Source organism: Nyctereutes procyonoides, unplaced genomic scaffold (genome assembly GCF_905146905.1).
Source record: "Nyctereutes procyonoides isolate TBG_1078 unplaced genomic scaffold, NYPRO_anot_genome, whole genome shotgun sequence".
Classification (NCBI taxonomy): Eukaryota; Metazoa; Chordata; class Mammalia; order Carnivora; family Canidae; genus Nyctereutes; species Nyctereutes procyonoides.
The window spans coordinates 55265267-55277652 of record NW_026575140.1 but is presented as its reverse complement, the minus strand read 5'-3'; the positions used below and the strand labels follow the sequence as shown (position 1 = coordinate 55277652).

Below are 12386 nucleotides of genomic sequence, written 5' to 3'. Positions count from 1 at the left end.
AAATTTAGATGTGAAATGACTCCCCCCCGCCAAGGTCCCTAGAGTGGACATCTATTTTTAACAATCTATTTCTCTTATACTAATAGGACCCAAATTTTCCTCTTGGGAACTATACATCTCCCCACTCCCAGTTCATGACGTCTGAGCTGTCTCAGCTGCACTCTCGGCCCCAAGGCTGGGGACAAATTCTGCTCAGCCAATCCCAGCAGGACAGCCCTCTGGCACCAGATATTGGGTTAGGGATGGGCATATAACCAAGAGCCCATGAGAGATGGTCCTGGGACATGGGCTGGGATTCTCACCCCCCACCCCTTTTTTGCTGATATTGGAACCATGGCAGAGTAAGCCTGTATCTGCTGGTGCCCATCTTGCCAGAGCAGGAGGGAAAGCTTCCCTGAGAATGGAGCCATCACAGTAGAAAGTGAGGGCCAGGAGAAGGAGAGGAGTCCCTAGGCATTGTGGGAGCCCCTGGATTAAGCCAGACCTAAAGCTAGCAAAACTCCTGGGATTTCCTTTACATGACTCAATAAATTCCTATCTGTGCCACAACAATCCGTGTTGGGTTTTCTGTCCCTTGCATCCGAAAGAGTCTTGATGACGTAGCTCAACACCACCTCCACCTCCTTCTCTTCTCTTTAGTCTAGTTGGCCTTTGCACCACTTCCGGATTCTCTCAGCATTTTCCCACAGAGAACCCTAGAGCGGGGCAGGACCCAGCCCAAGTGGCCCTGCCGCCCCAAGGTAACAGAAGACGTGCTAGTTATGTTAGCACTACTGAGCTCTCCACTGGCCATAGAAGATTCAGTGGCCCCTTTATGCCTTTCATTGAATCATAGATCAACAAGGTTATTATGTGGTGTCTCTGCTTTTACTTTATTTTAAAATTTTATATATTTATTCATGAAAGACACAGAGAGTGAGGCAGAGACACAGGCAGAGGGAGAAGCAGGCTCCCTGCAGGGAACCCAAGGCAGGACTCAATCCCAGGACCCTAGGATCATGGCCTGAACCAAAGGCAGATGTTCAACCACTGAGCCACCCAGGTGCCCCTTGTGTCTCTGCCTTTAAATTCAAATGACATGGATGCTCCAACTCCAGAGAAAAGCCCTCAACCTCACTCCCCAACAAATGAGGTTCACTCATGTAGGGCAGTGTGTGGGGTGGTGGAAAGAGTACTGGAGCCCTTTGGGTCTACCCCTGAGCTACCTTGAGCTGAACCCAAGATCCTTCTTCTCCCCCTGAGCTGACTCTTCTGAGTGACTCACTAGTCTGGTCCTGGAGGGGTGTCTTGGGCAGGTAATTCTAATAATGACTCTCTTCCTTGAAGAACCGCTGGACCACATCCTGTGTAGAGCCTCTCCTCCTTCCAGCTCTGATCCTATGCAAAACCAGAATTCTCTGTCCTGTCATGTCCAGGCCCAAGCTTTTGAGGTAGCCTAGTGTAATCAAAGGGCCTCTAGTTCAAGTGCCAAACGTGTTCTTATTTTGTGGCTTCAGTGTCCCAATCTACACCATGGGGCAGGATGCCTGGTTCCCAGGAATGGCTCTATACTGACTGTTAGGATTGCTCCCAGACACCCTCCATGAAGAGCAGTGCTTTCCAGCAGTGGTGATTGTTCTATCACTGTGGAGGTGGGGGTGTCACCCCAAGACTCCCAATTGGAGGCTCCCCTGCCTCAGGGGGTTGCATATAGGTCAGTCAAGTGTCTGGGACCTCCATATATTTTTCTGAGCTCATTTTGGAGCTTAAGCCTAGAAAGTAGATGAGCCTCCCCAACGAGTACAAGGCTATTAAGACCCTGCTGGTGGGGTTCCAAGGTGTCCCAGGCCCCAGAGCCGTGACAAGGCAATGTAGCCCAGTGGGTAGCCCCAGACAGCCTTTGCTCATTAGTTGGTTGACCCTGGGCAGGCTGCTTGCAGTCTCTGGGCCTCCTCCTCGTCTCCAAAATGAGGGCCTCCACCTCTCTTACCATATCCAACTTGAACTTGTTGTCATCATTTCCTGAAACCCTGAGACCAAGGACCCTTCCTGAGCTTCTCATCATGGTAGATGGCATCACTATTCACCCAGCACCCAGGCCACAAACCTGGCTGCTGTCTCTGCCATTCCAGCCACTCCTGTCATCCCTCCTCCCCCTGCAGCCAGTGAGGAGGATCCTATCTCCAGAGCGGTCCTACTCTCTCCAGGCGGGTCTCCTCTGCTGAGGACTCCTGGGGTTACTGTAAAAGTATAATGTCCAGGCTCCCGGCTCCTAGTCCTGCCCCTCTGATGTATTTCTCCCGGCCAGAGGGTTCTCTTACAAACATGAGTCCCTCCTATTTCAAACCCCACGGAGAAGCCCCATCTTTCCATGGACTGCAGAAAAGCCTGGCATGCTGGTCCCTGCCTACCTTTTAGGCATAACTCACAGTTAGCTCTCCCTCCTCCCAGGGCTCCTCCCTGGGCTCCTCCCCCGGCTCCCTGGCTACCCTGGCCTTTTCCAGTCCTGGAACATAACATTCTCATTCTTGCCTCAGTGTCTCTGAGGGGGCTGCCCTCTGGGACCCTGTGCTTCCTGACCCCTATCCTCCCCCAACCCCCCACCTGCAGGCCATGGGGCCTTAACTGAAATGTTTCTATCTGGGAACACCTTCCCCAACCCTCTGGAGGAGTCAGCCCCCCTGGCAGCACTTGGCACATCTCCAGGGTCACCTGACCGCCTGGAATGGTGTCTTGTAGTGTTACAGTCCTCCATGCAGCCTGCTTCCCTGTCACACCAGGCCCAGCACCCCAGCCTGTGGCCGCAGGGGCCATGCACCCTTGTGTCTGAGGCCCAGTCGACAGAAATCATTTCTCTTCCCAGCTCAAGAATGACTCAGCTGTGTGCCCAGCTCCTCTCACATTTATTGGAACCTGCTTACCCAGCAACCCACAAAGGAGCTTACACGGGGTGGGGGGTGATATTGAGGACTCCTGTGACCTAATCCTGGGATTATCACCGAGGCATGGGCCAAGGGGACCGGAGGTGGGGGGTAGAAGAGGAGGAGGGATGCTAAGGCCAAGGAAGCCCCCTTGGCCCCTGGGGCATGTGCGCATGCTCACATGGGGGTTTCTGTGCCGGGGGAGACGGGGGGGGGGGTGCGGGGCAGGGCCAAGCAGTCAACATCACGGTTTCTTTTCTTTTAATTTTTCCTTCACTTTTCGAGGCTCAAATTGGATCAGTCTCAGAATTTCCTTATTGGCCAGGGTCCCCTCGATGAACTCCTCCTCTGTAAGTTTATCTGTGCATGGGAGGAGAAGAAAGGCTGCAGTCAGATTCGGCTGTCCCAAGTCACAGCAAGGCTGGTGCTGGCCAGCGTGCCCCGTGCGGAGGTATCTGTTACGAAAACACTGAATTTCTGTGCCCCTGAGGGTACAATCCATCACCCCCAGATACCCAGCTCCTTCCCGGGATCCCCGGACCTCCCCTCAAACCAGCAGCAAAGGGTTAATGAGAGGACCAGCCCAGGAGAGCCTGGCCCCTAGTGAGGTCTCTCTGCCTCCCTCCCAGCTGGGGGCTGACAGCTCCTCTGTGCTGGAGCCACTGTGCTTGGGGCTGAGGCCACTGCAAGGGGGTGGCTCAGAAAGGAATGAGACAGAGTCCCTGTTCCAGGAAACTCTTGGTCTGATGCGGAGACACTCCCACGTCTAAATAACTCCAGAAAGAGACAGGTGCTTCTCTCTGCAGATGGTGATGCTCATACTGCCTGCACCGAGCAGGTGCTCAACGAGCTTGGCTGAACCAACTGGATTTCCAGTGGCCTGCGCTCTGCGCCTCTCTGACACCCTTAATCCCTCCCGGGTGAGGATCCAGGATGGGGTCCTTGCACAGGTCCGGGTAGTGAAATTTGGGTTTTAAAGTCTCAGCTGCCTTCTCGGCCTCAGGTAGAGCTTGAAACTGCCACGGTCAAGAACCTGATTGTGGAGTGAGGCGCTGTCTCCGGAGGGGGTCATCTGAAAATCTCGGCCTCCAAACACCACCACCTCCCGTGACTGTGGCATTCACCTGGGTTGGTTTTCAGGGTAGCAAGTACAACAGGGGGACATAGCACCTGGCAGACCTGAGGGATGTCTGGTCCTCCCAGATGCGGTCAGTGGGGGAGGGGCCACATGGTACGAAGAAGGAGGAGGAGGAAGAGGAGAGCAGGTGCCGGAAGGGGAGGAGACATCGAAGCTGGGACCACTACACCCACGCAGCAGAGTTGAGGAGGTGCTCACTGCGAAGTCAGCGGGGCACAGGCCTGGCACTGGGAACGATCACCTGCTTTGAATGCTCGCCCAGGTACCTCGCCTGCTTTCCCCTGGATCCGGGCCCCTTGGCAATGACCTTCTTGCTCCTCGGGCTTCTTCCTGGACTGCAGATTGGTGGCGCCGGGGCCCCCTGCACCTGCCCCTCCTCCCGACCTGCCCAGGCCTGTCCCGGAGACCACAGAAGGAGCCCACACTGGCTGCGCAGAGGTGCGTGGACCATATGTCACCAAGTGAGGCCCTTCAGGTTCTCAAAATCTCCAGTGCCGGCTTCTCTCTTAGAGAATCAGCTGAGGAGGCCCCGCGAGGCTGCGGGTCCCCAGGTGGCAGCAACCAGCTGGAAGCCACAAGAACGGGCAGCCACTTGCCAGGTCCCCACATGTCGGGGGGCTCCCCCCCCCAGCTTGCAGCCGTGCCCACGCTGCCCCTCTACAGTGCTGCCTGTGTTGGCCTGAGCATCACGCACCTGCAGACCAGCTGCCTGTTCTGGAATGCCTCCCTGTTTTCAGGGAGACCCCACATCTCCAAGGGCTGCTTGTGGCCAGAGACTGAGCAGGGGCATTGGAGGGACCGAGGCTGGCCGGCCCGTGGAAGAAGGGGCTCCCGGGGGCTCCCCTGGCTTTGCCAAAACCTTCTAAAGCAGGGCTGTGGCCTCAAATCTTCAGCGGCCCTGGGCTCTCCGCTCGGGGCCCCGCTGCCCTGCAGTCTGGGCCTCCCCAGGCTCCTCCAGCTCCCTCCTCACTTTCCCTCGAAGGCCAGTTCTCAATAAATCGCTTCCAACCCAATCTAAATCTAATTCCATCTGTCGGAACCCAAACTAACTCCCCGGGGTAAAAGCAGGTAAACTGAGATCCCGCTGACTTGGGACTCGACGCCCCTTCAGACACAGGCCGAGCTGAAGCTTTGCCCTGTCCTCACTGTGCAGAAAGCATTTTAGGAACCAAGTAAGGTGCACCCAGGCGTCTAGGTGAGCACTTCCGCTGAAACAGAAAGTGGTTTACAGAGCCCGTAACCCCGCAGTGGGTACGCCCTCGGCTAAGGAGCTGCTGTCCTGACTTAGCCATGCTTCCCCCCATGCTAACGCTGCTCTAAGGTGCCTTTTCTTCCCTGGCCTTCCAGAATCCAGACCTTCCCCCTGCCCCAGGGAGCTCGGCTCCAGGGGGACAGCGGAGCTGGGCCCTGCTGACTGGTCTGCTTACTGTCCCCCTGCACCCCCAGGGATGCAGAGATCCCTGCAGTGCATGCCAAGATGAGGGGTCCCCTCTCCCCCAGGGACTCAGATAGCCCTGCAGTGCATGTCACGAGGAGGGGTCCCCTTGGCCCTAGGAAGACCAATCTCGCTGGGGCCTCCAGGAAATAGCCCATGACTCTAAAACCAGACACTTTTAAGGGGGAAGGAATTCACCATCATCTTTCTTTCCAAAGAACCCCCAGATCTTCTCTGCTCGTTTCTCTGGGGTGTTCTCATCCTCTGGAAGTTGCTTCACATCCTCGGGACTGATCATTTTGAAAATAGCCTGCAGCACATAAAGAGGAAGTTCCCATCAGAAGGAGAAGCAGGGGTGACCCTCTCTGGTGACCCTCCCCCACCCCCGTGCCCAGGGCCAGATATCCCCCCAAGCAGAGGTGAAAATACAGATGCCCAGGCCCCAGCCTGCCCAGGGGAGCAGAGTTGCGGATCTGTATTTTTTAGATCCTCAGAAGGGACAGGGAACGTAGTGAAGGGGTAAAGAACGCTTTCACTTATTTTGCCCCTTCTCTACACCTGTTGAATTTCCTGACCCTGTAGAAACAATACTTTCATTTTACTTAAAAAAAATGAAAATGAGATAAGAAACAAAAAGCTTGGGTGCCTGGGTGGCTCAGTTAGTGAAGCATCTGCCTTCAGCTCAGGTCATGATCCCGGGGTCCTGAGATCAAATTCTTCATCGGGCTCCCTTCAGGGAGCCTGCTTCTCCTTCTGCCTCTGCCTCTCTGCCTCATGAATAAATGAGTAAAATCTTAAAAAAAAAAAACAAAACCCAAAAGCTTTCTGATAATCCCACCGCAGCCACCTCAAATGGCTTCTTTGGGGTCCCTGTGGTACCTTGGTTGTCCAGCTGGGTTGGCTTATGGTGACAACGGCTAATGTTCTTGGAACACGTAATAACATGCCCTTTTACACGTAACCTCCACAATGGCCTTATGAGGTGGGTTTCATTGGCCCCATTTTACAGATGAAGAAACGGAGATTCTAACCAGGCAGTTTGGTTCTAGAACCTTCATCCTTGCACTCTATCACTTGGAAAGCATCCAAGGGGCTGGAGAACAGAGAGGGACAAGGTGGTCTCAATGTGCCCTCCCAGCTCCAGGTTATAGGATCCCATCAGCTCGGTAAGTCCAGCCCAGCCAGGCCAGAGTGGACACCTGAGTGGCTCCCGAGCCCATTCCAGCCCATGCACTCAGCGTTGGGGCAGACTAGGGGTGCAGGCAGGCATGTTGGGTGGAATTGGGGGCACCTTGCACACACTCGGGCAGGGGCATTGATGCCTGTGACATTAGCCTGGAGGGAGGGCGAGCAGGTCTGGGAAGTTTTAGCACCAACATGCTATAGCAAGAGGAGTAAACCCAGCAGCTCTGGGCAGCAGCCTCGGCCAGCAGCATTCAGAGCCCGGGGGTGCCCAGCAACCCAAAGGTGGGTGCCGGGTTCCATCTCAGTCCTGAGCCTGGGGAACCATGTACCGGCCCCACAACTAAACCCTGGGAGTGCCTGCCTGCCTCGCCCAGTTTCTAACTCCAAGGACAGCCTGCCAGGACCTCGGAGAAGGAGCTATCCAGTCCTTACCCTGGGCCCCGAGGTTTTTCCAAGGCCACATAGCTAGTTAGTGGTGTAACTGGGATTAGAACCTGAAACTTTGGACTCCCGGGGCAGCGACCACGTGATCTAGTGAACTGAGCAGCCCTGCACCAGCTTGCACTGCCTTAGCCGTGGATACTGTGGATATACCCCTACCTCTCCCTCTTTCCCTTCCTCTTCCTTTTCCTCAAGGAGCACCAACTTGTAGGCCACCGCTGGGCCTGACGTCCTGTTGGTGGTTGTGCTCCCTGCACCAGGCCACCTGCCAAGCCAGGGGAGCTCGCTCTGTGGGTAGTGCCCGGATTCCAGGGACGTCCCCACCCTTAACGTGAGGCCTAAGTCAGGTCTGCTGCCCAGAGGCTGCCTGCTTGGCTGCTTGGTTTATGATCTCTCCTAATCAGGGGGAGAACCATGCAAACACAAGCAGGATTACAAATGCACCAAAAAATGAGATAAACTACAAAAGACATTCTTCTCCTTTTTACCAGGAACAGAATTAGGGGAATAACGCAATGAAATGGGCTGGGGGATTAGTAGATGCCAGGAAGAGATGCCAAGTGAAGGGGAATACAGATGCCATCATAAGAAAAAAAATAGAAACATCTTAATTGTCCAAAAGTACAGGGCTGGTTAGGTAATTTTATGGCCTTTCCATAAGATGGAATTATTATTTTTTTTAGGTTTTATTTATTTATTCATGAGAGACACGAGACAGGCAGAGACACAGACAGAGGGAGAAGCAGGCTCCCTTTGGGGAGCCTGATGTGGGACTCTATCCCAGGACCCCGGGGTCACAGCCTGAGCTGAAGGCAGATGCTCAACTGCTGAGCCACCCAGGTGTCCCATAAGACAGAATTCTAAGCAGCCATTCAAAATGGTTTTGAAGAAACCATTTCTTGATAGGGAAATTGTAACAAAATAATGACTGAGAAAAACGTCTTATATATCATAGTTCTAAAATTATTTTTAAATATATATATACAGATAAAGGACTAGGATGGTAGGACGCGTGGGTGGCTCAGGGGTTGAGTGTTTGCCTTCGGTTCAGGGCATGACCCCAGGGTCCTGGGATCGAGTCCCACACCATTCCCCGCAGGGAGCCTTCTTCTCCCTCTGCCTGTGTCTCTGGCTCTCTCTCTGTTTCTCTCATGAATAAATAAATAAAATCTTTTTTTTTTAAAGGGCTGGGATTGTATACATTAATACATTGATAGTAGCTCCCTCCAGATGATAGAATTAAAGGCAATTTCAATTGTCTCCTGCATATATTTCTAGGGTTTACAAATTACTTACCTATTAAATGAAAGTATTCTTAAGATCCCTGCTATCTTCGCAACAACTGATAGGATGCCAGGCCAGTGTGGGGCGGGGGGAGAGTGTGTTTTGGAAGTGCTGGCCAGCAAGGCCCCTGCAGAGGCTCAGTCCAGAACACAGGGCAGCAGGTGAGAAAGCGGAGGCCCCCGGGGGTGATGTGGCCTGCCCCTGGCTCTAAAGACAAGAGGACAGGAACCCCCAAAAGTTCATGACCCCCAAAGCTGGCCTCCTTCTACTCTGTATTTTCTTTCTTTCTTTCTTTCTTCTTTCTTTCTTTCTTTCTTTCTTTCTTTCTTTCTTTCTTTCTCTTTCTTCTTTCTTTCTTTTTCTTTCTCTCTCTCTTTCTTTCTTTTTTTTTTTTAAGATTTTATTTATTCATTCATGAGAGACACACAGAGAGAGAGGCAGAGACACAGGTAGAGGGAGAAGCAGGCTCCATGCAGGGAGCCCGATTTGGGACTTGATCCCAGGTCTCCAGGATCACACCCTGGGCCAAAGGCAGATGCCAAACTGGTAAGCTACCCAGGGATCCCCTACTCTGTATTTGAAACACGTTATGTACTTAAAGCTAACTGTGGAAGAATCTGGATAGGTACTGTTGAAGGTTTGCAAGATGGTTTAATGAAGATAGGAAGGAAGGAGAGAAGGAAGGAAGGAGGGAATAGAGGGAAGGAAAGAAACAAAATTTAATTAACACAAAATACCCAGATTCTTTTTTAGGAGGAAGACAAGCTGTGGGGAAGTGACCCACGTACTGGAGACCCCTCCTCGCACACTTGGAGCCCCTGAGCCCCGCAGCCTGGATCCCCACTCCACACGGTCAGCTCCGTCCCCTTGAGCAGCAGCGGCAGCAGCAGGACCCCAGATTGTGGACACTGCCCCCCCCGACCCCCTGAACCCCCTGGACCCAGGACCCTGGGGGAGCCCAGTCCCGCTGTGCGGGGGAGGCTGAGACTGACCATGACGATCTCCAGCACTTCGCTCTTGCTGATGGCCCCGTTGCCGTCCACGTCGTAGAGCGAGAAGGCCCACTCAAGCTTCTGGTTGGTCTTGCCGGCCGAGGTCATGTGCAAGGCGATGACATACTCTTTGAAGTCCAGGGTGCCGTCGCTGTTGGCGTCAAAGCTGCGGAACACATGCTGGGCATAGGCCTTGGGGTCGGCCTCAGGGAAGAACTTGGAGTAGATGCTCTGAAACTCCTGCTTGGTGATGCGGCCACTGGGGCACTCCTTCAGGAAGGACTGGTACCAGCTGCACAGCTCCTCCTCTGTGAACTTGGTGTTCAGCTGCAGCTCCTCCAGGATCTCCTTGGAGAGGGCTCCGCTCTTGCTGTTCCCCATGGGTGAGGCCGCCTGGGCCCGGCCGGGCAGCGCTGGCTGGCTGGGCTGGCTGGGTGGGTGGCGAGCGACGTGGTCTTCTGCAGCTGGAGACTGACCTGGAGGTGCTGGTGGATTAGAGGATTTGTGGCTGGTTCACCCCAGTACTTGGAGGGAGGAGGGGCCAGGACGGGGGATGGGGTAGGCTCCAAGAACTACCCCCCCACCTCCAGATTAAAAGAAAGAGCTGACAGCAGGTGGCCAATCCATCTTGGCCTTCAGGGAGGACAGGACAGGAGGTCAGAAGCTTCAGAGCCAAAGCCTTGGCCTCTCCTGCTGCTCCTTGCCTCTCCTTGGTCCTCCCTGACTTCAGCTCTCCAGGAGTCACTGTGCTCATGACCTCTCTTTCCCCCAAACTCTGAGGGTGCCAGGGGCAGGCATGGCATCTTGCATTGAGCTCTATGCTGCAGTCGTGAAAAGGCAGGCTCTTAGAACAAACTGAGGGTTGCAGAAGGGGAGGGGTGGGAAGAGGGGGTACCTGGGTGACAGGCATTAAGGAGGGCACGTGATGTGATGAGCACTGGCTGTTATACTGTATGCTGGCAAATTGAATTAAAAAAAAAAAAAGCCAGGCTCCAGAGCCAGCCCGAGGTTCAAATCCTGGCTCTGTGACTTCCTGGCTGTGTGACCCTAGGCATGTTTCTTAACCTCTCTCTGCCTAGAATGGTCTCCTAGTCCTTCACCTCCTTCATGGCTTTCCTCAAATGTCATCTCCTCAGCAAGGCCTGGATGGATCACTCTGTTTACAACACCACACCGTGCCCCGAAGCCCCACTTTATGTCTCTTCCTCATAAGTACCCCTTCCGACTCACTTTTAATTACTCCATGTGCTGTGTGTCCCCGCACCAGAACAGAAGCTCCGTCGGAGGCAGGGGTTCTGTCTGTTTTGTTCCCAGCCACCTCTCCATCACCAGAATGGTGCCTGGCAGCTTGGGGCCCCTGTGAATATTCCAAGTGAATGGGCATAATAATAGTGTCTGCCTCATTGTTATTTTGAGGCTAAAATGAGCTAATATGTACAAAGCACTTAGAAGAGAGCCAGGCACACACAATATGTTAGTTTTTTGTTACTCATCTACAACAAGGATACAAACTGCTTGGAGGGCCAGAAGGTGGAGGGAGTGAGCAACACGGGTGAATCAGAGACAGTGCCGAGTGGTGAGGCCCGCGGCACCCATGGAAGGGTTTGCCCATGTTCAAAGCCATTTGCATGTCTTCATATGGGATTATGGCCCATTGTTTCTGGATTTTTCAGTGCTGACCCCTATGGTTCCAGAGTATTTCTCAGGAGGCCTAAATGTTAGGAGTGTGCGCATGTGTGTGTGTGTGTGTGTGTACTTATTATTTTTTCTCGTTAGTTTGTGAGAGCATATAATTTCTTAATAGATCTTTTTTTTTTTCCCCAAGACTTTCACTATCCTGTAGCAAAGTGTTTGTTCTCAAGAGCAGTTGGAAATAAATCAGTCACCACACTCAGAAACCAACCAACCAACCAACCAACCAACCAACCAACCAACCCATCTACCCCAGGCCACGAAAGTGGGGTCAGAGGCTTTGCCCTTTGTCTCAGAATCAGGTGTGGGAGGTGATTAGAAGTGCCTCCTGGCAGGGCACCTGGGTGGTTCAGTAGGTTAAACATCCAGGTCTTGGTTTTGGCTCAGGTCATGATCTCAGGGTCGTGGGATCGAACCCTACATCAGGTTCTGGGATCAATGTGGGGTCTGCTGGAGATTCTCTCCCTGTGCCCTTACTCCACTATGCACTGTCTCAAATAAGTAAATAAAATAAATAAATAAATAAATAAATAAATAAATAAATAAATAAATATTCTTCTTCTTCTTCTTCTTTTTTTTTAAAGTGCCTTCTGGTGCCACTCTTGTCCATACCAAGCCTGCGGATGAGAGGAAGTGGATGTTACAGGGAAGAAATGGAGCCTGCCTGGGTCACAGGGCTGCTAAGCAGCAAAGCCAGAAGGAAAGCCCTGGTTGGCCAGGCTCTCCATTTGGGGTCTTTGCATCACCTTACAACAACTCCTTTCTCAAGGAGGCCTGAGTCAGTGGGCAAGAAGCTCCATCCCTGTAGGTGAAGAGCCAATGGGCAAGGAGACAGGGCCCTGGCTTAATGCAGAAAGCAGCCAGAGTCCCGGAGGCCCTTGCGCCCTGGCTGAGGGCAAGAATGAAGGACTGGACCCAGGTGGGAAGCAGCCTGGTACCTCTGGCCCACATTCCTCAGGTTGTGCCCAGGAGGGGCCCGACCTTGGGATGGGACCACAGGCAGCTGTGTTGATGCTTCTAGGAGAGGAGTCATGACCTGGGGGTTTGTTTGAAAACCTGCATAAACATCTTCTATCAGAGGGAGAGTTTATGCTTATGCTCCTTAGGCAAACAAGTTGTTGGAGATGATGTATTGTGAACGGATTTGTTAAGTCTGAGTTGCGGCCATAAACTCTGCTTGAAACCCAAAGGCCTGCCCTCCAACCAGAGGACCTCAGTTTGTGTCTCCCTACTCCTTGAAAGAAGCGATCTCTTCGTAGAGGCTGGCCCTGTGGTGCCCCCAAGCCTGGAGCTCGGGGTGGGGGGGGTGGGGCGGCCCC

General features: G+C 53.3%; 1 protein-coding gene across 1 annotated transcript; it reads right to left on the bottom strand.

The window, feature by feature from the left end:
- Positions 1–3144: 3144 nt before the first annotated feature.
- Positions 3145–9934, bottom strand: RCVRN (recoverin). The gene is made up of 3 exons (XM_055306930.1): positions 9376–9934; positions 5672–5783; positions 3145–3260 (listed from the first exon to the last, which is right to left on the bottom strand). Exons 1-3 carry the CDS (start codon positions 9754–9756, stop codon positions 3145–3147), a joined length of 609 nt encoding a protein of 202 aa, XP_055162905.1. The 5' UTR covers positions 9757–9934.
- Positions 9935–12386: the final 2452 nt, after the last annotated feature.

Bases quoted from the DNA above. Each gene is read 5' to 3' on its own strand.
- RCVRN (XM_055306930.1), bottom strand. From the start codon at position 9,756: ATGGGGAACAGCAAGAGCGGAGCCCTCTCCAAGGAGATCCTGGAGGAG. The intron at 5,784-9,375 runs GTCAGTCTCAGC...TATGTGCTGCAG, and splicing joins AAGTGCTGGAGATCGTCATG to GCTATTTTCAAAATGATCAG. The intron at 3,261-5,671 runs GTGAATTCCTTC...TCCCATGCACAG, and splicing joins CTTTGGAAAGAAAGATGATG to ATAAACTTACAGAGGAGGAG.